The following is a 26,503-nucleotide window of genomic DNA, read 5'->3' as shown; positions in this document are numbered from 1 at the left end:
AATCTTTCAAACCAATACGTTTGAAATTATCAAAAAATGTTTATACTTGTAATCCAGTTAAAATAGTCCATAAATTTCACTCACACCTCGCAACTTTATACAAGACAAACAATGAATTTAATCCTACAGAGGCTGAATCCTTCTTCTCAAAAATAACCTTACCTGAGTTGTCTCAGAATCAAAAAAGCAGTTTGGATGAGCCTATAACTATAGATGAAGTTGCTAACGCCATAAAAGACCTAAAACTTAACAAAAGACGAGGCCCAGACGGCTACTCGGCTTTATACTATAAAACATTCTCAGAAATACTCTCTCCCATTCTCACTGAAACTTTTAACAAACTTCTAGAAGGACATTCTTTTCGGCAAGAAACATTAATGGCAATTTTTTGTATGATTCCAAAACCCCTTTCTGATGATACTTCCTGTGTGAATTATCGGCCTATCTCTCTGTTAAACCTTGATATTAAATTATTAGCAAAAATAATAGCAAAACGCCTCAATAGCATTATAGGAAAATTAATACATAGAGATCAAGTAGGCTTCATGCCAAATAGACAGGCAGGCGATAATATACGCAGGGCAGTGTTATTGGCACATATTGCTAAGAAACGGAAAATCCCTTTATGTTTTCTATCTCTCGATATTAAGAGGGCATTTGATACAGTATCCTGGCAATATATGCAATATTCATTACAAAAATGGGGTTTTGGACCCCACTTTTTAACATGGATCAAAGCATTATATAATAAACCCAAAGCCTATATAAAATATGCTGGATACAAATCTGATGCCTTTAATATCGAAAGAGGTACCCGACAGGGTTGCCCATTATCTCCCTTATTATTTTCCCTTATACTCGAACCCATGGCCCAATACATCAGAACAAACCAAACTATAACTGGCATTGAAGTAGGAGGTATTACACACAAATTATGTATATTTGCAGACGATATATTACTTTTTCTGTCATCACCACAGGTCTCTGGTCCTAACTTAATACCAGCTCTTGATGGATTTGCAGCCCTATCCGGCCTTATGATTAATCCTAAGAAATGCCTAGTGCTTAATATTTCGCTCACAAACATGGAATTGATCCCGGCTAGGGCTGCACTCCCATTCACATGGGCAGAAAAATCAATCCCATATCTTGGAATTCATTTAACAGCATCTCATTCTGACTTATTCTCAACCAATTATCCTCCTGTATTAAGACAGATCACAAACCTAATAAAACAATGGTCGCAACTTCCTTTATCCTGGATAGGGAAGATTAATGCAATCAAAATGACTATTCTACCCAAATTGCTTTATCTATTCAGAGTCCTCCCTATTCCAATTCCTTCCTATTTTTTGAGAATAGTACAAAAAAGAGCAACTTCGTTTATATGGGGCTCTTCTAAACCACGTATACCTATACACACACTACATCTTCCCAAAAATAGGAGGCCTGGGATACCCTAATTTTACTAACTACTACAGAGCAGCACATTTGGCCAGTCTGTCCAAATACCATGCAAAACAGGAAATCCCATTATGGGTATTTATAGAGGCTTCAGAAAATGACCCTCTATTAATATCAAACTTTTTATGGCTTGATCCTAAAGACCGCTTTAAAATTCATAATCCCATAACTAAACACTTCTTATCTCTCTGGGATAAACTAAAAACCAAATATCAGTTACAATCTCCACACAATCCTCTCCTTTCTTTTATCAGAAATCCGGCCTTTTATCCTTCATGGATCTACCCAAATTCTTTTAAAGCTTGGACAACATCAGGCATTCAGACACTAAATGACTTCATAGCATCTAAATCATTCCTTTCATTCCCATCGCTTAGAGAAAAATATGATCTACCAAACTCTGAGATATTTAGATATCTCCAAATTAAAAATTTCTATACACCATTCCTAAAGGAGGATACACCATTATCCCAATTATCCATTTTTGAATCAATCTGTACAAAAGATCCATTTGCTAAAGGTACAATTTCATCACTTTATAATCAATTCTATGGAGTAGTAAATCTTAATAGACCCTCTTACGTTCAGAGGTGGGAGGAGGACCTGGGACGAACTTTAGAAGACACGGACTGGTCTAACATATGGCTCACATCTAAGTCATCTTCACCCAACATCTTAGCACTGGAGACAAACTATAAAGTCCTAACTCGCTGGTACCTTGTACCCGCTAGAGTGGCAAAATATTCACCTAATACCTCAGCTCTTTGTTTTCGAGGATGCCCAGAAATAGGCACACATTTACACATATGGTGGACGTGCCCAGTAATCCAAACCTTCTGGAAGGAAGTCTTCGTGATTGCATCTAAAATATTTAAAAAAATAATACAACCAGATCCATATATAACTTTACTTAATCTAAAACTGGAATGGTTAACACTCTCTCAATTCAAACTTATGATCCAACTAATAACGGCTGCAAAACAAACAGTGGCCAAGGCATGGAAATCTCCTACACTGGTACTAGCAGAAACAATTCACAGAATTAATAATACAATGTCCCATGCTAAGATGGTAGCCATCGATCAAAATCGAATTCCAAAATTTGAAAAACTTTGGCATCCTTGGATAAAACAGTTCCTGTCAAATTTCAATGACTCTGTCCTGTTGCCATGGTAACAGATTAAATGACTTACAGAGATACCCATTCTAAGGCTTCAAAGAGAACTAAAAAGAATAATAAACTGACGAGCGGGACAACCTTGTGGACCATACCTCTGCCTTTCTACCCTTTTTCTTCTTTCTCTTTCCTTTTCTCCACCTTACGATTAAAGCTCATTATCAGAATTTATTTGACCTATATACACTCTACCTGTAAACAATATGTATAGTAGGTATAAATCATTTAAATACCTACAAAAGTAACTAAGGAAATGATATATATCTTTAATTTAGGTTTACGTGAACCCAATGTTTAATATTTGAAATTTCATGATATTTACCTATATAAACCCTACTGTAAAACAATGAGCTTACTTTATAGATCCTTGTAAACTTACTTTATGTATCTTTATAATATTGTATACTCAATAAACTTCTTTTGACAAGGAAAATGTGCAGCAAGTTAACAGACTTACAATTCAACACTGCCACAAATTTCAATGTGGCAAGTTATTCTTGCTATCTGGGCTATTGTTACTCAGAATGCTCTGCTGTATTACTACAAGGAAAAATTTGTCAGTAGCTTTTCCTGGACTGGCGGCCTCACTTTTCTCCATTTTTTCATAGATGGAGTTTACATTAAATGGTTGTTTGTTTTCCTTTCACAGCGCGCACCATCAGAGGAATCATTTCCCAAACGCTTCAACAATACCAGCAGCTAAATGACGATTATGTTTTATGATTTTGTGACAGGAGTGTCCAGACACTGATGGCTAACGGCTCTCATAGTGGCATTTTGCTGCTTGTAGTAAATAATAAAGTCTGTAATCTGACAGATGAAGAGCGATGTGAAATCTCGGGAATATTCGCTGCTGTCACAGATACGTTGGAGTGCGTCCTGTCAGCTTCAGCTAATAAGAGATAAAATATCCAGATGAGGTGAATGAAGACCAAAAAAACATAATACGATTTAAGAGAGAGTTTACTTTCATAGAAATCACATACACATGTGTCAGACACAGAACCCAATATATATGTGTACAGGGCAAGTATTTCGTCCAACACCCCTCAGAGAAAGCTCCATCTGCATGCAGGGTGTGTGAGATTATCTGTGCTAATACAGCAGTCAATGGCAACGCAGAATGCAGGCCTCAATATATGTCACACCAACCCTGCGTTACAGCAGGCCCTTCCTTCTGCCACCCCTACAGGTCTGCAGGAACCTCTCTCTCTTCTGTCCACATAGTAGCATTAGGGGTAGCAGTAGTTAGAACTAGTAAGTACTAGTAAAGTCATAAGTCATAGTATTGGGAGAAATAAGTATTAGTAGTGGTAGCAAAAGTTGTAGTAGTCAGAAGAATTAATTGTAGTTGTAGTGGTGGTAGGCAGGGCCAGGACAAGGGGTGGGCAGGAGAGGTGGCTGCTATGGGCACTGTGGTATCATGTGAGGTGGAAGGGTGCTGTGAGGTGATTGGGAGGAGGGAATGATTTTGGAAGGGGGTATTTGGGGAGCATCAGGGGGTAAGAAATGTTCTTAGGAGGGGAAGTTTGGGGGGTGTGCTAGGAGTGGTGATTTAGGGGGATCTGTGTTGAGAGGGGGGATGGAGGAAGAGGATTTGTGGCAGCAGGGGGGATGGGGGGGTCTGTGCTAGAAGAGGGGATATGTGGGGAGGGGGGGTGCAAGTAGGGATAATTGGGGGGTATTTGTGCTAGAAGGGGAATTTTGTTTGGGAGGTAATTGTGCTAGGAGGGAATATGGGGGGGGGGGGGATGTGTACTTGAAGGGGAAATTTTAGGGGTAGAGTGTTTGTGCTAGGAGGGGTGATTTTTTTGGGGAGAGGGGCATTTGTACTGGGGGGATTTGGGGGATGGGGATGGAAAAGATTTGTACTGGGAGGGGGGATTTCATCAGGGGGTGGATTTGTAGTGGGAGGAAGATGGATTTATGCTTAGGGGGGTAAATCTTGCAGGATCATTTTTTGGGGGGATTTTTGCTGACATAATGCTCATGTACCTTGGGGTGGTGCGCAATTTGGCATGTTTGCCCTGGGCTCTAGATTACCTTGTCCCGGCACTGGTGGTAGGTATCAGTAATATTGGCAGTCATTTGTAGCAGTAAATATTAATAACAGTAGTAGAAGTAAGTTATATCAATGAGTATTACTAAATAAAAAAAAAATTGGTATTAAGTTCTATCAGTAACTATTAGTAGTAGGAAATGTGGTAGCCAGTGATATTAATATTGCTACTAGCAGTTGAGTAATAAGTAATAGTAATAGTTGAAAGTTGTATCAATCAGGGCTTTTTTTCTGCCGGAACGTGCCGGAACAGAGTTCCGCCACCTTTGGCAGACCTGTCCTCTCCCGCTTGTCAAGTAACACAGAAGCTAGTGGAGGACTCTCTCCCTCCACCAGCTTCTGTGTGCTTGTGTCGGCAGACACATGAAGCTGGATGTTTACAGGTGGATATCCCTGGGGCCCCGACGCTGCAATTGTCCACATTGTTTGTAAATATGGGGCTTGGGGAGGGGGCTTGTTTCTTCACCTGCCGCCTGTTACAATTGTGTGTAGCACGGAGCCGAGTGAAGTGCTGGGAAACTCCTCCTCTGCTCTGTGCTACATTCCTAATGGGCAGAGCTGCAGGTAACGTCACAGTGATGAGAAAAAAACCTGGGCACAGCTAGCAGATTCATGATGGCTGCATTCTGCAAGAGGTGAAAAAGAGCTGTGGGGGAGGAGGATAATCTGCGAAAAAGGTGAGAGAGCTTTTTGTGTGGGGGGTGGGAGGATTTGTGAGAGAGCTTGGGGGAGGGGGATCTGTAAAAAGATGACAAGTGAACTTTGCTGCACCCTGTATGATATGCACTCCTCAGCACTGAACAATACATACTCCTGAGTCCTGTATTGTGTGTGTTTCACTTTTCTGAACCTTGCGCCTTCTGCGATACCCAGTTCTGAGCCTCCATCACACCCACTATTTGGCAACTGTGTAAGTTTCACCTCTAAAGGAAGGCGTGACTGGGGGCGGGGTTGTGGGCGGAGTTGGGGTGGGGGCATTGGCCGTTAAGGGTGAGTTCCAGCAGCTATTTTGAGAAAAAAAGCCCTGGTATCAATAAATATTAGTAACAGTAGTGATGGTAAATCATGCCTGAGCATTAGCAGTTGGTAATATAAAAAGTGGTAGTAGTAAGTCCTATTAGTAACTATTAGTAGTAGCAAAAGTGGTATTAATATTATTGGTATTAGTGGTAGTATTAGTAATATTATTAGTAGTTAATTGTTCAGTATAAAGCAGGGGTGTCCAACCTGCAGCCCAAGATGGCTATGAATACGGCCCAACACAAAATCGTAAACTTGCTTTAAAATGTTGATTTTTTTTTTTTTTTACAAATATTTTGTAAAAATGCGTGTTCACACTTAGCAGACACATTCGGCTGAAGAAAAATTTGACAGTGTCTCTTTACTGGACTTTTATTAGTATTATCTTTCTGAAGAAAAATCTCCCACTCACTTCACAATCACGTCTTATTTACCGTATATACTTGAGTATAAGCCAAGTTTTTCAGCACATTTTTTTTGTGCTGAAAATGCCCTCCTCGGCTTATATTCGAGTCAAGCACTTTTCTGTAGCAGAGAATGACATTTTCCAAACCGACTTTGGGGCCCCGTATCTCGGGGCCACTTGGTGCTAGGAACCCCAAATTTGGCGTGCAAACCCAGTGGAACTAGCACTACAATATATCCAAAGCTAGGGTTCCGAGATACGGGGCCCCAAGTCGGTGCGGAAAATGTCATTCTCTGCTGCAGAAAAGTGCTTGACATTTTCTGAACCCATTTTGGGGCCCAATATCTCGGGGCCACTTGATGATCCCCAGCTTTGGATATGTTGTAGAGCTAGTTCCACTGGGTTTGCACACCCAATTTGGGGTTCCTAGCACCAAGTGGCCCCGAGATACGGGGGCCCAAATTTGGTCAACTGTGTCCATCTGCAGCAATGTCATTTCAGGACCCTTTGGGTCCAGAGACCCCAAATTTTGGCTGCAGCTAGGGGGCATCTAGGAAACCTTAACTACAGAGTTTGAAGTTCAGGGGACCTATGGCTGCAAATGGGCACAGTGAGGCATGCAAATGGGCACAGTGAGGCTGCAAATGGGCATTGTTGACCCTCTTTTCCACTTACAGTAGCTGCGCATTTCTCACCCTAGGCTTATATTCGAGTCAATAAGTTTTCAGTTTTTTGTGATAAAATTAGGTGCCTCGGCTTATATTCAGGTCAGCTAATACTTGAGTATATACGATATGTCATCAGTTTTCAGCAGCACCCATCTTTGTGAGCAACTATTTTCAAGAATGAAGCACATGAAGGGCAAAGTTAGAACAAAATATCTGGTGAGCACCTCGAGAATTCATTGAGAATTGCTACTACATACATCGAACCAGATACTGATGTATTCGTTTATCAAAAACAGTGTTAAACTAGTTTTATGTTGCCCTCTTTTACTTTTATAATAAAAAATATTACAAAAAAATAAAGTTTTTTTACTCAGATAGGTACGTTATCTATATCAGTGCTTATTAACTTGGGATCAGCCTGACTTTTTACACATTAGCTATCCTTATTGTTATTGTATTTTATGTGTGGCTCAAGACTCTTTTTCCAATGTGGCCCAGGAAGGTCAAAAGGTTGGACAACCCTGGTATAAAGTGACCATAAAATGTTCTGTTCCTCACAGGTGGCTCTCTGCTCACCACACTTGGCGTCTTCCTGAACGCGGTAAGAATGTGCTGTGTGCGCTATCGTCATGTCGGTGGCTGTGTTTCCTCCTGGCTGGATCGGGCTAAGGAACATAATGGCGGTCGCTACAGCGAGTACCATGTGGAAAACACAAAGGCACTGATGAAACTTCTGCCCCTCTTCACCCTGCAGATTGTTTACCGAATTTGTGTCACACAGGTGAGTAATCCTCAGTGATATTGGGGGAGGTGAGCAAGCTGCGATGATATCAGCGCAGGTGAGCAAGCCACAGTGATATTGGGGGAGGTGAGCAAGCTGCGATGATATCAGCGCCGGTGAGCAAGCCACAGTGATATTGGGGGAGGTGAGCAAGCTACAGTGATATTGGAGGAGGTGAGCAAGCCACAGTGATATTGGGGGAGGTGAGCAAGCTAAAGTGATATTGGAGGAGGTGAGCAAGCTACAGTGATATTGGAGGAGGTGAGCAAGCCACAGTGATATTGGAGGAGGTGAGCAAGCCACAGTGATATTGGGGGAGGTGAGCAAGCTACAGTGATATTGGGGGAGGTGAGCAAGCCACAGTGATATTGGAGGAGGTGAGCAAGCTACAGTGATATTGGGGGAGGTGAGCAAGCCACAGTGATATTGGGGGAGGTGAGCAAGCCACAGTGATATTGGGGGAGGTGAGCAAGCTACAGTGATATTGGAGGAGGTGAGCAAGCTACAGTGATATTGGAGGAGGTGAGTGAGCTGTGGTGATATCAAAGAAGGTGAGTGAGCTGTGGTGATCTCAAAGAAGGTGAGTGAGCCGCAGTGATATTGGGGAAAGTGAGTGAGGTAAGCAGCAGGAGGTTATGAGTGCAGTGAACTTTCGAAAATCACGCATCTCTGTTTTCACACCACCATTTCCTCATCACTAGTGTCCCACAGCACACATTTGTTTTTTTATAAAGATTTTAATTTTTGTGTCAATTCTTTGGTGCATTTCAGAGTTTTACAGCACTGAAATTGTAAAATGCCTGTAAAAATAAATGAGCAAAGTAGTGTCTGTGGAGGTTTGACTGGATATATCAGATAAGTCTGTGACTACATGGGTCTTGCAACCGGCATATTTCAACACAGCTGGCTAGTTCCTCATATACAGGGCTAGTTATAAAAGTCATGACTGCTGGATTTATCAATTTCTCGAAGAATCCCAATAAATACAAGGGATACACAACATGGGTTTGAAATGGTCACAGCAGCCCTTTATTTAAGCACAATGAAACCATTAACAATTTTAAAAATATCCAAAACTCGATTACCATACCAGCAAATAACATGACAACTGTTGGATTCTAAGAGGGGGTCATTGGTGTCTGCTAGCCTAAAAGCTTGTCTATGGTCCAACCCTGTCCCAGTTGCACCCCACTAGCCCAAATACAGCTCCAAATTGACCATATTCTTCTGCCTTCCCAAAATACTAAACCCTGGTAAAGAAAACCAATACGAAAAGGGGAAGAACCATACCGCTATATAGATCCAACATTTTTCAACTGTAGCGCATCCCCCGTAGGAGACGCTGGTGAATAGGGATCCCCCACCCTGCACAGCCAAGCACATCGAATTTCCACAGGTTCACTTGAGACAGGAAACAGTCCAGCAGCTTTGTTTTGTTTTTTTATTAGGATTAATAGACTTGGATGGGATAATTATGGGATGCCAGCTTGACTGGAACAAACTTGTTCAGGGACACTTCAACTATATACACTCTCTGTATACACTTCTCCACCACATCACTTGCTTGCAGAAACAACTCAGACTCAGCTGGGACACTGTTTAATGAATCTGGTAAGGTACTCAGCCAGATCAAGAAAAACCCCTTCACGGGCAGGGACCACAGGGCCCTTTGGTGTGTAGAAAAAGTCCAGTGTCCAGCTACATTCCTGTGGCTACTGATCCCAGTACCAACCCACCTGACTGCAGCTGTCTCTTTCACTAACCCTCCTGGCTACTTCCCACAGTCCTCCCAGACTGTCACACTCACCACCCACCAGCCAGTCTTTTCCTTGGAGATCTCCGAGACATGCTAGCTGGCTCCTGCTGTCCTCACTCTTGCCCCCATGCCTCTGGACAGGACTCCTCCATGTGTGTTGAGAGGATCCCCCCAGCACCCGAGCCCCAGACACAAGGTCACACCCCCCCCCCAGACTAGGGGGCTACCCTCAAGGGCCACCAACAGCCTCCACAGCACTCCATCTCCAGCTTCCACCTGAACTCCACACTGCCCCTGCTGGCCTGATTCTGAGTATTTAAGAAGGCTCCCTCCTGCAAGCTCATTTGCTGTTGATTGGCTGGGGCCCTCCTCAGTACTCCAGGCAGCTCCTCCTAACCTCCCTTCCATTCTTCTGGAAGCTTCTTCAAGGTTCCAGCAAGTTGGGGGAGGTACCAGAGGTGTTGCCTGGTGAGTTATCCAGCTTCCCTGAGTCACTTCACCCTGACCCAGGTTCAACCCAGCCTGGCTCTTAGCCAGGCCAAATTTCCCCACACTACAGACCAAACTATGTACAGCCTATTCTAGCAAACTAGAGGGTGCTATACAACCATACATTTTTTCACAGACACCCAAAGACCCCCTACCCACCAAGCTGCTGTGACAAATGATCTGACCTAGTTAAGATACAGGAAATGGGGGAAAAATGTTAAGTCAAGTTTTTGCTTTCGTCCATGCATTGGGAATTATCTACCAGCAATCACCACAGCTCCTACCCATGCCGGTCCTCCCAACCACTTGACCGTCAACCTCCATTCAGGTAAGGCTTTTTGCACATACACTGTACTCTTACATTTAAACTCTTTCTTGGGAATATTCCCCCCCCCCCGTCACGTGGCCTTCTGTGGATTTTATTCTTTCGGTCTGTCAGTAGAATGTTTTTTCCTGCACCAAACATTAGCCTGTTGAAGTTTTAATGATGGGTGGAAATAGATTGACAGATTGGTGCATATGGTGCATGTGTATTCATCCTCTGGTGAATATAATACATTGTGACTGGCATCATATCTGCTAAAATATCTGCCACTTTTTCATATAAAAAAACATCAGAAGTCCAGGAAATATTTCTCTAGAAGGAGCTTATGTTTGTCCCAATTTGGGGAAGTGATCAATAGAGCAATACCTGGTTTTAGGAAGAGGTGACACTGTCAGATGATTAATTACTGGAAATGATTGAATTCTTCCTGTCCCCAATACGTAGCTAGTAATATCACTTGGTGTGTGATCTGTTTGCTTTCCCCTAGGTAACGATTGTGTTTCCCTTTATTCAGGTCCCTTCTGGATTTTTCATTCAATCAATGAATTCAAACCTGAGTGTGAGCGGAATTCTTTTGCCAATTGCAGCAATGAAAATTGTTAGCATTATCCCTCTGATAATAATGGCCCCCTGTCTAGAAAGTGCCAATGCATATCTGTCTTCCAGACGTGGCTGTGGACTTCGGCCTTCAACATCCATTGGTAAGGAAAACACACTAAGGCTCATCTGTGGTAACGCAGGCACAGTCTTTAATATTGTTTGGACCCTGGGCAAACATTTTCTTGGGGCCCCCCCCCCCCCCCCATTCTGAGATATACATTAAATAGCAGCTAGACTCAAAATCAGTTTACTGCAGCAGACCAGGCAGTGATTGCCAGAGCTTGCAGCATATTATTGCCACTCACTGACTGGTTGCTAGAAGCTAAAGCACATTATTTCTGCTTGCTGATTGGTTGTTAGAGGTTAATGCACATCCTTACTGCTCACTGATTGGTTGCTAGAGGTTACTGCACACCATTACCACTCTATGATTGACTGCTAGAGGTTACTACACATCATTGCTGCTAACTGATTGGTTGCTAGAGGTTAATGTACATCATAATTGCTCACTGATTGGCTGCTAGAGATTACAGCAGATCATTACTGTTCACTGATTGGTTGCTAGAGGTTACCGCACATCATTACCTCTGCATCAAATTGTGAGTGTGGCTAAACTGCACTAACAGTGAGGCATTGTTATAAACCAGGATTTCTGGAGTGCACTATATACAGACTGTAGCGTTCTGGAGTGCACTACGTAAGAGTACAGGGTTGAAGAGTGTAGTTATGTACAGAGTGCATGGTTAAGGAGTGAGCTTCGTACAGGCTGCCGGGTTGAGCTACGTACAGAGTGCACGCTTGGGGGGGAACTACGTACAGACTGCATGGTTGAGGGGTGAGCTGTGTGCAGACTGCAGGGTTGAGGGCTGAGTTACATAAAGAGTGCAGGGTTGAGGGGTGAGCTACATAAAGGGTGCAATGTTGAGGGGTGCGCTATTTACAGAGTGTAGGATTGAGGGGTGCATTACTCACAGAGTGTAGGGTTGAGAGGCAGGGCCATCTTCATAGCATCATGGGCCCCTGGGCAATGTAATGCTCTGGGGCCCCTACAATAGAGACAGCACAGGTAAACAGACATCTAGAGGGTAGGAGGCAGACAAGCGGAGCTTCCCCTTTTGGGTGGAGCTCTGCATTAACTACAAGAACAATCATTCTGTACAGCAAAGAAACAGTGGGAAAATACTACATACATAAAGTAACAAAGCTGTCCTGTGCATATAATATATCTGCTAGATTGATGTCTCCCCAGCACTCTGACCCCTCTACACCTTAGATATCCCCCCCAGCACTCTGACCCCTCAACACCCTAGATATCCCCCCCAGCACTCTGACCCCTCTACACCCCAGATATCCTCCCAGCACTATGACCCCTCCATACCCCAGATATCCCCCAGCACTCTGATCCCTCCACATTCCAGATATCCCCCCAGCACTCTGACCCCTCTATACCCCAGATATCCCCCTAGCACTCTGATCCCTCTACACCCCAGATATCCCCCAGCACTCTGACCCCTCTACACCCTAGATATCCCCCCAGCACTCTGACCCCTCTACACCCCAGATATCCCCCCAGCACTCTGACCCCTCTACACCTTAGATATTCCCCCCAGCACTCTGACACCTCTATACCCCAGATATCCCCCCCAGCACTCTGACCCCTCTACACCCCAGATATCCCCCCAGCACTATGACCCCTCCATACCCCAGATATCCCCCAGCACTCTGACCCCTCTACACCCCAGATATCCCCCTAGCACTCTGACCCCTCTACACCCCAGATATCCCCCAGCACTCTGACCCCTCTACACCCTAGATATCCCCCAGCACTCTGACCCCTCTACACCCCAGATATCCCCCCAGCACTCTGCCCCCTCTACACCTTAGATATTCCCCCCAGCACTCTGACACCTCTACACCCCAGATATCCCCCACAGCACTCTGACCCCTTTACACCCTAGATATCCCCCCAGCACTCTGACCCCTCTACACCCCAGATATCCCCCCAGCACTCTGACCCCTCTACACCCTAGATATCCCCCAGCACTGTTACCATATACCATAAGATACCCCTTGTATTGTGACCCCACTACATCCCCGATACCCCCCTACATTGTGGCTTCTCTACATCCCTGATACCACCTACACTGTGGCCTCTCTACATTCCTGATACCTCTAGCACTATAGCCACCCAAGCTACACCAAGCATTGCTACTCCCTATACACCCCAGATCCCCCCTCAGCATTGTTTTTCCCCATACACCCTTGATATCCCCCAGCACCATTATTTCATTCATGTAGTACCCCTTTTTCCAGTGGAGATACATTGCATGTAAACTTTTGGCTTTGTGCCCACCTCCAGCACTGGACTCACCTATACTAATCAATGCAGGCAGAGGAGGGTGCATCCCTCCAAGCCCTTCGGTGCAAGTATTCCAAGCCCTTTCGGTGCAAACAGTGCTGGACAGCTGGGCTCACCATGATACCATCCACAATGCTACTTCTGTAGGTGTGCTCTCAGTGCTGCCGACTCAGCAGCTCCCATTCCAGGTCCTACCCCGCAGCATTCGAGTTCCGAGTATTCAAGCTGCATGGGGCGGGGTCAGAGCATCACTGGTGCTCTGGCCCTGCCCCTCCCTGCTGGCTGTGAAATAATAGGTATCGATCTGCACAGCACGGCGCACCACTGCCAGCCTGCCTCCCCTGTGTATCCATCACTCTCAGTGCCATCATAGGGCCCCCAATTTCAGGGGCAGCGTGGGCTCAAGGACCAACTGTTTTGGGGAAAGTGCAGGGGCTCCCATGCAGCTGGGGCCCCTGGGCAGTGCCCAGGTGTGCCCACTCATTAAGACAGCCCTGTTGAGAGGTGTGTTATTTACAGAGTGTAGGATTGAGGGGTTGCGTTATTCACAGAGTGTAGGGTTGATTGGTATGTTATTTAAAGAGTGTAGGATTTGTAGGATTGAGGGGTGCGTTATTCACAGAATGTAGGGTTGAGGGGTGCACTACCTGTAAAGTGCAGGGTTGAGGGTTGCACTACCTGCATAGTGCAGGGTCAATAGGTGTGTTACGTACGGAATGCAGGGTTGAGGGGTGTGCTATGTAAGGAAAGCAGGGTTGAAGGGTGTGTGATATGCAAAGTGGAGGGTTGAGGGGTGTTCTACGTAAGGAATGCAGGGTTGAGGGGTGCGTTATGTAATGAATGCAGAGTTGAGGGGTGTGCTACATAAGGAATGCAGGGTTGAGGGGTGTGTGATGTGCAAAGTGCAGAGTTGAGTGGTGCGTTATATAATGAATGCAGGGTTGAGGGGTGCCCTACATATGGAAAGCAGGGTTGAGGGGTGCATTATGTAAGGAATGCAGGATTGAGGGGTACCCTATGTATGGAATGCAGGGCTGAGTGGTGTGCTATGTGCAAAGTGCAGGGTTGAGGGGTAAACTGTGTATGGAATGCGAAGCTGAGAGGTGCTCTACCTATGAAATGTGGGGTTGAGGGGTGCGCTGTGTGCAAAGTGCAGGGTTGAGGGCTAAACTTTGTATGGCGTGCAGAGTTGAGGGCTGTGTATATCCAAGTTCTCCATCCCTAAGTACAAAGCTCTCCCCCCAGATTCCAGTTCAGAGATCACCCCCCTGTCCCCCCCCCATCCCCCCTTCCAGTGAAGAGCTTTTCTTCCTCCCCAAATCCTCTCCCAGTATCTAGAAAACCTCACAGAGAGCAGCTACATAAGAGCAGCTAAACTCACAGAACGTCAGTGCAGGCTGCTGGCTTCACGAGGAGCTTCTGCTTGTGTACATTCCATGCCCCCCCTCCCCCTCCCTCTTCGGCTCTCATATAAAGATTGATGTGTAGAGCAGAGGGATCTGCACGGCCGCCGACAGAGAAGCGCTGTCACAAGCAGCGCTTCTGTATATACAACTGACAGTAGTGAGCAGCCAACAAGTGGCAGAACTCCAGCGGGCAGCAGCACGGGCTCAATTGGCAGCTGCTTTGGGCCCCCCCAACAATGATTGGGCCCTGGGCAGCTGCCCTATTTGCCCTGCGCTAAAGACGGCCCTGGTAGTTCTCAATGAACTACCACGGCATTGATTCTTCCTGTCAGTGCCAAACTGTCCTGCCGTACGATGTATGGGCAGACAACTTACACTCACAGCCTGCAGGACACCTGCATGGTACCAGCAATCTGCTGATCGCTGATGCAATTCTTTCCAGGTTCCTACAAAAAAAAAAAAAAAATAGTTGGAAAAGCTAATTTTTTACCTGCAAAATGTGCATTCATTGATATATTTTATTTAAAAAACAACTTATCCTTTAACACACTATGGGTATAGCATAGGGTTACAAATTTACTGGATGTTCCCTTCAATATCAACATTATTTTTTAGACTACTTCTATAGGGCCTAAGGGTGCATTCACTCCTACGAATGCACCCAAGGTTGATTACATGTGAGAGGGGTTCTTGGTAATTGGCTGCAGGTGACAGCCCCATTGAAAGAAATTAGAGGCTACCAGCTCCTGCATGTGATCGCTGATCAGCTCTCATTGCTTTCAATGGGGCTGTCTCATGCGGCTATTCAATGAGAGCCCCTGCTGGCGTTCTCGCATGTATTCCGCATCAGGTGCATTCACAGGTGTGACTGCACCCTGTTACAGCTGGAACAAGGTATTTAGGAAGCTGTCCTCCAAGATTTGTGAGTGCCTTGGGTATCCTACACCCTCAACCCTCCTCCCTGCATGTATGACTGAAACCTACAATAAACCTTAAATATACCCCTAGACTGGAGCCTGAGTTTGTCAGTGTGCTACGGGGACTGGAAACAGGGTGGGCAGCTTCTGAACAGGTAAGGGGGACCAAGTTAATTTTCTTTGGCTCCTTCCAGGGTCATCAATTCATTAATGTAACAGTGTTTGACTGTGGAGGGAAGACCTGGAATTTTTTGTAGTATGTCTCCATCTCTCCAGGGCAGTCTCTTTTTTCCTGGGGAAATAAAAAAAAGTGTCAATGAAAAATTTTATTTGAGCTGGTACAGTTATCTCCAGTGGGCAGGGCCAAGATTCCCCTGCTGACATCAGCCAGGGAGGAGGGGAGGAGAGGAGCAGAGAGCCTGGAGTCATGTGATCGCTGGGAGACGCTGTTAAAACAGGTAGAATTTTTTTTTTTTTTAATAAAGCATAGGCACTAGGACACAGCTTTTTATGTGACAGAGGGGATGATATATAGATCAGTTTGTTTTGAAGCAGTGGGGAGAGAAGCAGATCAGCGATAGTGAGAGATGACAGGCAGGGAGGGGGATGAGGAGAACAGAGGGAGACAGGAGAGCTGCAGATAGCAGCGTATGATGGAGGCACGCGCGCTGACAACGGTGTCAGGGCTCAGCAGCCCTGATATGTCGTGGTCAGCGTACAGAGGGGAGGGTAGAAACTGGCAGGATCAGCCAGGTATTTAAGCACTGTGCTGTATAACATGCTTTAAAGAAACAGGATCTTTATTTTATTTTTTTGGGTTAACAAACGCTTTAATAATAGCATACAATGCCAAGCTGCGGTGTCCAAAGCAAGCTGGAGTTTCTTGTATTAAGAGAGGTATAGACTCCACAGAGAAAGATATCATTTTACCCCTGTACAAATCATTAGTAAGACCTCATCTGGAGTATGCAGTTTAGTTTTTGGCACCAGTTCACAAAAAAGGATACCAGGGAACTGGTGAAAGTACAGGAAAGGGCAACCAAACTGATAAAAGGAATAGAGGAGCTCAGCTATGAGGAAAGATTAGAGGAACTGAATTTATTCTCTCTTGAGAAGAGGAGTTTAAATGCATCACAGTGGACAAGAAGGCACTCTTTATGTCTGGAGGAAAACAGATTTAATCTCCAAATACAAGGTCTCTTCACAGTAAGAGCTGTGAAAATGTGGAATAGACTCCCTCAAGGGCTGGTTCTGGCCAGCTCAGAGATTGTTATAATAAAGGCCTGGATTCTTTCCTAGATGACCATAATACTGTATAAATGGTTACTTACTAACATTTATAGGTAAAGTTGATTCATGTAATATCCGATTGCCTTTTGGGGGACCAGGAAGGAGTTTTTTCCCCCTATTGGAGCAAATTGGATCATGCTTTGCTAGGGTTTTTTGCTTTCCTCTGGCTCAACTGTGGGTATATGTCATGGTAATGCAATAGAGTTTGTCTGTCAGCTTACCTGTCTCCATGTGTTCATCTCTAGAGACCAGTTGACCCTCACCTGACTGCTTTTATAATCTGTCCTCTAGCATGGCTCCACCCCAGCTCCTATCAGGGAACCCTATATTAACCTGTGCGCTGCAAGCCAGCAGTGCTGATCAACCATTGTGTGTTAGCTTTCATGTGTACTTGCTGTGTTTCCTATGGCTGATTCCAGTTACCGACTTTGGCCTGTTCTCGACTTTCCTTGTCTGCTTGTGACCCTGACCTTTGGCGTGTTATGTTTATCCTTGTCTGCTAGTCGCTCTGACATTTGGCTTATTCCTTACTTTCCTTGTTGTTCCAGCCTGCTGCCTCCTTCCTCTTCTCCTGTAGTCTACCGTGAGCGTGAGCTGTGAGACCCTGGGGGCCGCGACCTGGAGCCAGACTGCAGCTCAGTCCATCCTCACCACTAGGGGCTCTGGTAAACACCGGCTGGCTCTTAGACTCCGCGCCCTGGGGAATCTATGCTCTAGCTCCCAGTAGGATCTGTGTTAGTGATCCAGTAGACCTGTTTCCTGAACCTCCCAGGGTTCAATCCGCAGCAGTCAGTCCTAGGGTCCACTACCTAGTGGTGCACTTCCGACTCCTACAGAGTGCATCTGTCACCTAGCCTTAAGGTGACCTGACAGTTTGATCTGCCATGGATGCGACTGATGTGCCGCTACCCACAGATGATCTGTTGCAGGACTTAGTTCGCAGACTTGAGACCCAGGAATCGCATCAGACCCAGGTGATGCGATTCCTTCAGGATTTGGCATCCCGTTTTGAACAGGTTCAGGTCTCATTAGCACCCCCAGTTCAACAACCTCAACCGCTATCTGCTGCCGCACCTATCGCACCAGTCGCAGCCACACATTTATTACAACTGCCAGCTCCGGCCCGTTTCTCTGGGGACTCCAAGGCTTACAGGGGGTTCCTTAGCCAGTGCACAATTCATTTTGTACACCAAAATTCACGCCAATAAATTTGCGCTTACTCTGAATAGTCATATATAACAGGGAGTTTGGGACTTTAAATGAAGCAATTTGAAATGCGGAGGATTAACATTGTAATTTTATTAATATTAGTAAATATATAGTAAAGGAATTTCATGTGTATATACAGACATACATATATAATTGGCACAAAATTATAGGCATATTAGAAGGAAAAGTATAAGCAGTAGAATACATAATTAGACTGGATAAGTCATGATCAAAGTAATGTTAGTATAAAAGAGCTTATAGCCTATAGGTGCCAAGGATGGCATATCCAGTAACTGATAATAAAATTGCATAGCGAGATGATATAATCATGATATTAATAAATTGGTAACATCAAGGTAACAATAGATAGAATTCTGGCATCAATTGTAGCTCGACGCGTTTCGTGGATGATTTTGTCCACTCATCAGGAGCTGATGCATAGTAATCCTGTAGGATATATACAAAAAGTCAACCTCAATCCGTATAGAGAGGAATAAAACAAAACAAAAAATGCTGGAAAGATTTTGGCCAGACAAGCACTTACCAACCCTGACACTGAGCGTGGCACGTGGCAGATGGTATGGAGTGGGCCGGGGGCAACAAACCCCGTAGCGGGAGCTGAGGCAGCATGTAATGTCTGGATGACAACAGGTAATAAAATGACAATGTATAGGTAGTGAAGTGATCTCCATGTGGCAGCAATGATAAAAATGGATTGTCAAAGTAAAAATACCTGAGGATAAATGTTAAAAAATATAGTATATCAGTATTCATTCAAAACAGAATAGGTTATATTGAGTATTATATAGTATAAATAATGTATACAAAGATACTTGTATATGAAGATTACTGATGAGTAATACAATAGAAGTCATATAATAAAGGAGGTCTGATTGAGGGAATGAGTGTAACAATAATGATGGGGCATGGCTTGTCAAAAAAAAAAAAAAAAAAAAGATATCTGGGAATAAATATTGAAAATGGTGTATATTTGTATATTAATTAAAATAGAGCAAATTGCGTTGAGAAATAATATAAATGATGTGTCCAGAAATGCCCATGTATGGAAAGTGCTCGTAGATAATACCGTGAAGGTTATATAATAAAAAGGGGATCTGATAGAAGAAATAAATAGTGAAAAATCTGGGTATGTGTGAGTTAATGGGTAGGGGGAATGTAAAAAATTGTGTAAAAAACTAGTACAAAAAACAAGGTGTAAAGTGCAACAGAGCGGAAAGCATGACAGTGAGGGTAAGCATAGACATGAAAGGGTTTACCTGATGCTGTATAACATGCACAGATAGCGAGATGAAATCAGCTAGTGTGCAGAGACCCCAAGGGGAGACTGGCCGTGTAAGCAGCTGGCTCCGATTGGGTGACCTATATATACATGCCGCCAACGCCACGTGCGTGAGCCTGTGGGAGGAGGGGAGCGGCGTCCGCACCTGAGCTGGATAACTGCTCAGTGTTTGGCGCCACAAACCTCCCCCCAATGGTAATCACGTAGATGACGCTCCAGACGTCGGCGCGGTGACGTCATGATCAACGTCCCGCGTACGATGCAGGGAACGTGGCGCCGATGCGCCGAGGGGTATCCATCCAGACCTCCTAAAGGGGAGGGGGAGGAAGGATCCACAGGGCGCATCGCAGCTCCCGCGCCGAGGAGAGACAAGCCCCAACGCAACACCACGCCAAATGGACATGCTGGCTCAGAGCAGTGGCAGAGCAGTGGGAAGTAGTGAATGACAAAACATAAAAATATTGATAATAATAACAAATAAAATTGTATATAACAACCAGTGCTGGAAATGCCATCAATGCTAACATTGTGTAGAGTAAATGAAGGCATACATAATATGTACAGAATATATAACTAATCCAGAAATTCAGCCCCAATTAGGGCATGTGTTAAACCTCTCGCGTAGATAGCAGGGGAACACTGCTGATCCAACTTTCCAAATGCTTCCATCCCGGTACTTAGTTTTTCTGCAAATACTCTGAATAGTCAGGAAGATATAAGCAGCTAACACCACAACTAGAATCGTTGCCACATAGATAGATAATAAACAAAAAATGTGTAGCGCTATTAAGACAAGATACCTTAAACTAATAAGTTAAAAAGGCCTATACCCAAAGTGTAATATACACCAATAAAGGTAGCACATATAAAATCAAACTGGGAATAAATGTGTCAAATGGACAGTCAGTAAGTTGGAACTGAATGGGTCACTACCCAAAACGTGAGGTGAGGAGCGCCTTCACCAGCATACAGCAGAAAAAGTCTCAGAGGTTAATATTCTGCAGCCACTTAAAAAGTCTCATCAATAAAAATAGGATGTTCCATCTATGAACCCCACTATTCACCACTGTGTCTTCAGAAACATGCAGTGCGCTTAGATGTAATAGATGGGGGCTTACCGGAGGGTTTGAACCCAAAAACAGCATATACTGTTAGGGTCAAACCGACTTTTATTGCACCCTGGCAATGGTGAGAAGATCTTGGCAGCCTGGAGATATTGAACGGGGCTGTTCTAATGATGCATCTTCTCCATAGGTATTACTGGATCTCTCCACGCAGGGTTCATAAAAGGCACAAAAAGGGACTACATAGTGTGATACCGTAGACACCGTATTTATTAAAATAAAAAGAAATACACTTACATGATGAAGTAAATAAAAAGCGCTTGTACGTAAAAGGGGCGGCAGTGGAGTCCTCCCGACGCGTTTCGTCTGAGTAGACTTCGTCGGGAGGACTCCACTGCCGCCCCTTTTACGTACAAGCGCTTTTTATTTACTTCATCATGTAAGTGTATTTCTTTTTATTTTAATAAATACGGTGTCTACGGTATCACACTATGTAGTCCCTTTTTGTGCCTTTTATGAACCCTGCGTGGAGAGATCCAGTAATACCTATGGAGAAGATGCATCATTAGAACAGCCCCGTTCAATATCTCCAGGCTGCCAAGATCTTCTCACCATTGCCAGGGTGCAATAAAAGTCGGTTTGACCCTAACAGTATATGCTGTTTTTGGGTTCAAACCCTCCGGTAAGCCCCCATCTATTACATCTAAGCGCACTGCATGTTTCTGAAGACACAGTGGTGAATAGTGGGGTTCATAGATGGAACATCCTATTTTTATTGATGAGACTTTTTAAGTGGCTGCAGAATATTAACCTCTGAGACTTTTTCTGCTGTATGCTGGTGAAGGCGCTCCTCACCTCACGTTTTGGGTAGTGACCCATTCAGTTCCAACTTACTGACTGTCCATTTGACACATTTATTCCCAGTTTGATTTTATATGTGCTACCTTTATTGGTGTATATTACACTTTGGGTATAGGCCTTTTTAACTTATTAGTTTAAGGTATCTTGTCTTAATAGCGCTACACATTTTTTGTTTATTATCACAATTCATTTTGAACTTCAGCCCCAAAACTTCCTGTCCGATCGGGCGAAAGTAGCCTATATTTTATCCCTCTTGTCCGGCGAGGCTGCCCCTCTGTGGGAACTGAATGATCCAGCGGTTTCTAGCCTGTCTGATTTCTTGAAACTTTTTCGGAATATCTTTGAGGAACCAGGTCGTGTCTCCTCAGCGGCTAGCACTCTTTTACGTCTCCGTCAAGAGTCCGCTTCTGTGGGACAGTATGTGCTTTAGTTCTGTATCCTCACAGCTGAATTAAGCTGGAATAATGAGGCCCTAGTTGCAACCTTTTTACATGGCCTCTCTGATAGAGTGAAGGATAAATTAGCAGGAAGGTCCCTGGTCCCTGGTGTCACCACCTTGTGTAACCAGATTGATATTCGCTTTCAGGAGAGGGCCCTGGAAAAAAGACACCAGCACTCCCCGTTCCTTAGGCAGCCTGAGCCCCCAGTCCCTTCTCTTCGATCCGAGGAGCACCCCCTGCCCGCTAAGGAACCTAAGCAGCTGGGCTGGACCAAGTTGTCTCCTGAAGAACGCGCTAGGTGCAGAACTCTGGGTCTGTGCCTCTATTGTGGGGCCAAAGGTAATTTTCATGACACTTGTTCTCTTCGTCCGGAAAAACGCTCGGGGCTAATACATCTGGAAGGTGGAGTATTAGACCCTGAAATATCACCTTCACCTTCTCGTCTTCTTCTTTCTGTGTTCCTTCATGTCGGCGCTTCCTCTCATTCGGTCTCGGCACATCTTGATTCCGAAGCCGCTGGCAATTTCTTGGATTGGGAAACTGCATCTTCCATAAGACTTACCCTTTTGCCCCTTTCAACGCCATTGGTGATCTTGGCGATTGATAGCACTGTTCTCCCAGGGGGTCCTATCCGCTTCCAGACCCTCCCTGTTAAGATGTCGGTAGGGACACTCCACCAGGAGTGGATATCCTTCCTTGTCTTACCTACAGCTTCATCTCCTATCATATTAGGTCTTCCTTGGTTACGGTTCCATTCTCCACATGTTGACTGGACTGCTGGACGGATCCTGGCTTGGGGTTCCTCCTGTTCCTCTTCCTGCCTACTCAAGGTTACCCCAAAAGAGAAACTTCCTGTTGCCACCATCCCAGTATCTCCTGCTCTTCCCGCTGCATATAGCGATTCCTGGAATGTCTCCTGCAATAGTCGGGCTGAGGCACTCTCTGGGTCATGTGGCACTCTGGATGAGGAGCCCACCTGTGAACTTGAGCTGCTCATTCACTCCAGTTTGCATGGTCGTTTACCTTTGCCTGTTCCTGGAACCCCTTGGACGCACACCCAGGCTGACTCTCCACCAGTTCCACAGTCGCTACGCCCTGTGATGCGATTCTGGTGGTTGCTGCACCTGGCAATGCTGTTCAATCGTCCTCTGCACCAGTTCAGATTATGCCCAGTGAAGCTATCCAGCTTGACTTCTGTGACACATCACTTTCTAACCAACCTGGTCTCAGGGATCCACTGACTTCTGCTCAGTCTGATGATCCTGTGCTGGATGTCCAGCTCATCTTTAAGGGTCTGGGGGACCCTGCTCAGACTCCTGATGGTCTTCTTGTGCCTTTACCCATTCCTAAGAAGCCTTTAGCCCTCAATAAGTCCTCTCATCCTCTCCCTACCTCGGTTTCGTTCTCTGAGGATAATCTTAAGTACGAGGTTAGTCAAGTTCTGGATTCCCGGCGCCATAGAGGCATTCTTCAGTACCTCGTACATTGGGAAGGATTTGGTCCTGTGGAGAGGTCTTGGATCACTGCATCTGAGATCTTTGCGCCTCCTCTGTTGAGGAGGTTTCATCTGGAGTTTCCCTTTAAGCCAGGGCCCAGGCGGGGGAGGGGGAGGCCTTATAAGAGGAGGGGTACTGTCATGGTTATGCAATAGAGTTTGTCTGTCAGCTTACCTGTCTCCATGTGTTCATCTCTAGAGACCAGCTGACCCTCACCTGACTGCTTTTATAATCTCTCCTCTAGCATGGCTCCACCCCAGCTCCTATCAGGGAACCCTATATTAACCTGTGCACTACAAACCAGCAGTGCTGATCAACCATTGTGTGTTAGCTTTCGTGTGTACTTGCTGTGTTTCCTACGTCTGATTCCAATTACTGACTTTGGCCTGTTCTTGACTTTCCCTGTCTGCTTGTGACCCTGACCTTTGGCATATTATGTTTATCCTTGTCTGCTAGTTGCCCTGACATTTGGCTCATTCCTTACTTTCCTTGTTGTTCCAGCCTGCTGCCTCCTTCCTCTTCTCTTGTAGTCTACCATGAGCGTGAGCTGTGAGACCCTGGGGGCCGCGACCTGGAGCCAGACTGCAGCTCAGTCCATCTTCACCACTAGGGGCTCTGGTGAACACCTGCTGGCTCTTAGACTCCGCGCCCTGGGGAATCTATGCTCTAGCTCCCAGTGGGATCTGTGATAGTGATCCAGTAGACATGCTTCCTGAACCTCCTAGGGTTCAATCCGCAGCAGTCAGCCCTAGGGTCCACAACCTAGCGGTGCACTTCCGACTCCTACAGAGTGTGTCACATGTGACATGTGTCACCTAGCCTCAAGGTGACCTGACAGTATACTGTAGTATTGTGCATATAGGATTGTATGATTTTTTTAATTTCCTTTTATTGGTTCAGCTAGATGGACTTGTGTCTTTTTTCAACCCTGCTAACTATGTAACTATGTGAATGTTCATATTCTAGGCTGCACTGAAAAAAGATAGAAGCTGATTGGTTGCTGAGGGCTATGGCATGAGTTGAGATAGGTGCCCTGAGATGTGCGTTGTTGTAACACCATCTACAATTCTTACCAGCTGGGTAACAAACCAAGAATATATTTTGGTGTCACCATCTATAGATAAAGATAACAAGAAATCAATATACATCACAGTAGAAAGTGTGTAGAAAGGGGGTGGGAGGGGGGGTACCAACATAAAATGGCAGACACACAAAAAGAAAACCCCCCCTCTAAAACAATACAAGTTTGTTTACACCTTGGATCGCTCTTCAGTGAGCATTAGACAGGCAGTGAGGAGTCATTGTATCTAGGGTTGCCACCTGTCCGGGATTCACCTGGGCAGTTCGGCTTTGGAATCATGCGTCCGGGTTTTAGGCTACCTGAAACCTGGACACATTATTCAGACTGGACTATGGCTTCCCAGCAGGGTTGCTGGCTGCAGCTGTTTAAGCTGAGAGTGTCTGTTACACTCTCTTTCATGCTGCCCAAAGCCAGCACTAACAATCCCCTCCCAAACAAACACACAGACGGGAGCGGAGAGAGGACTCGATCTGCACCTACCCCTCTGTGTCTGCTCACACTCCAATTCCCAGTGCTGTGCCTCAGAAAAGGAAAGTGTGGGCCGGAAATTTGAAGTCCAGCAGCCTCACATACATCTGGATGAGAGGTGCTGACTGCCAAGGGGTAAGTGAGCTCACCATCCATCTCTGTCTGTGACTGAAGTCTCCCCCCTTCCCCCTTCTCTCTCCTGCCTCTGAGTGAGTACACTAAGGTAAATCAGGGTTCTCAGAGTACCCCTTACATCACAGTTCCCCATTACACCAGAGGCCACAGTGTTCCCCCTTACATCAGAGTCCTCTCCGTACTCCATTCCCAGAGCATTCCTCATGTTAGAGTCCCCAGACCCTTACATCAGAGTCTGCAGAGCCCCCCCCCCCCTTTCAGTAAAAGGGAACTCTCTGAGTTTAGATGTAAAAGGGAAACTCTGTGGACTCTGATGTAAAGGGAGACTCTTGTTATTAACTTCATATGATTAGAAATGTTATTTATTAGCAAAATAAATGTATAGTTTATACTTTAAAAAAAAATGTTGTGCGCTGCTAAAGTGTTCGGGTTTGACTTGATGAAAAGGTGGCAACCCTAATTGTATCCCCTCCTTACCACCTGCTTTAACCCCTAACCTCTGCGGCAGGGGTCTAATTGTCGCAAAGAAAGCATTGCGGCAACAAATTTTATCACAAATACCAGACATTAGACATACTGTATGTATGATGTCCCCTGAATGAAACCCACAATTTAAAATAATTAAAAAAAAATCCTAAACAATACTACCAGTCCCTCATAAATTGTTGTAATTAAAATTAAGCACTGAATTGAACAGGTCAATTCATAAATCAGCTTGTATTCCTCTTATGCAAGAAAAATATGGTCTATAGATCTATATATACCCCAATTACAAAAGTTATCGCAAAAAGGAAGTACTATGATAATAAACCCAAAAGTGCATTACAGGTAAGAAAAAGTCCACATTTAGATATGTCAAACCTGTAGATGAAAGAGTATATGAAAGAGTGTATCCCAAATCTGTTCACTGTATAGAGAAGTCAAGTCAGGCATTGGTGTGAGAAACACTCCATTCATGTCGTGGGATTGGCCACTTCATCAGGAGCCACTGCCGTGAGAGCAGCTGTCCGTTTGTACTGATACAGTTTTTTTTTTTTCCCAATGTTTTTAAATGCTGGGTCTCATCAGAGGGACATCATGTTTATGTGTAATGTTTGGTACAAGCAATGCACCAAATCACGTACATGTACATGATCTGGCATTCCACCACACACCTGCCCAATCTGTGCTGTCATTTGGTATGACATAAGTCAGTCATCAGGTCCCTGACAATAATTTAGTCCAGGACCTGCTGATCGCTTAGTGAATCACAGCACAGAGCCCTGTGTTTACTAACAACACAGGGTTCTGTACAGAGCAGCAATGTGGCCATTTTTTTCTCCCTGCAATGCAAGAAGAAAAATCAGCCACATCTATTAGTAAAAAGCAGCACATATTGCACACATTACAGTTGTTAGGTACAAAGTTAACCCTTTTCATTGCCCCTAAATGTTAACCCCTTCCCAGCCAGTGTCATTAGTACAGTTGCAGTGCATAGTAATAGTACTGATCACTGTATTACTGTCACTGGTGATGCCAGTGTCAGTCAGTCCACACCCAGTGTCTGTAATGCCGTGTACACACGGTCAGACTTTTCGGCTACAAAAGTCCGACAGTCCGTCCGACAGACTTTCGACGGACTTTTGGCGGACTTGCGGCAGACTTTCTAACGAACGGACTTGCCTACATACGATCACACAAAAGTCCGACGGATTCGTACGTGATGACGTACACCAGACTAAAATAAGGAAGT

The 26,503-nt window shown here is 44.9% G+C and overlaps 1 protein-coding gene across 1 annotated transcript in view; it reads left to right on the top strand.

The window, feature by feature from the left end:
* The window catches only part of SLC15A5 (solute carrier family 15 member 5), a 112,425-nt gene that overhangs the window by 70,630 nt on the left and 15,292 nt on the right, over positions 1-26,503 (top strand). The window contains exons 4-5 of the mRNA XM_073621359.1: positions 7,355-7,575; positions 10,660-10,846. Of these exons, the coding sequence (XP_073477460.1) occupies positions 7,355-7,575; positions 10,660-10,846 (408 nt within the window). The remainder of the gene's footprint in view (positions 1-7,354; positions 7,576-10,659; positions 10,847-26,503) is intronic.

Source organism: Aquarana catesbeiana, linkage group LG03 (genome assembly GCF_042186555.1).
Source record: "Aquarana catesbeiana isolate 2022-GZ linkage group LG03, ASM4218655v1, whole genome shotgun sequence".
In the NCBI taxonomy this organism is placed as follows: Eukaryota; Metazoa; Chordata; class Amphibia; order Anura; family Ranidae; genus Aquarana; species Aquarana catesbeiana.
Note: the sequence above shows the minus strand (reverse complement) of the source record. Positions and strands in the feature narration are given on the sequence as shown.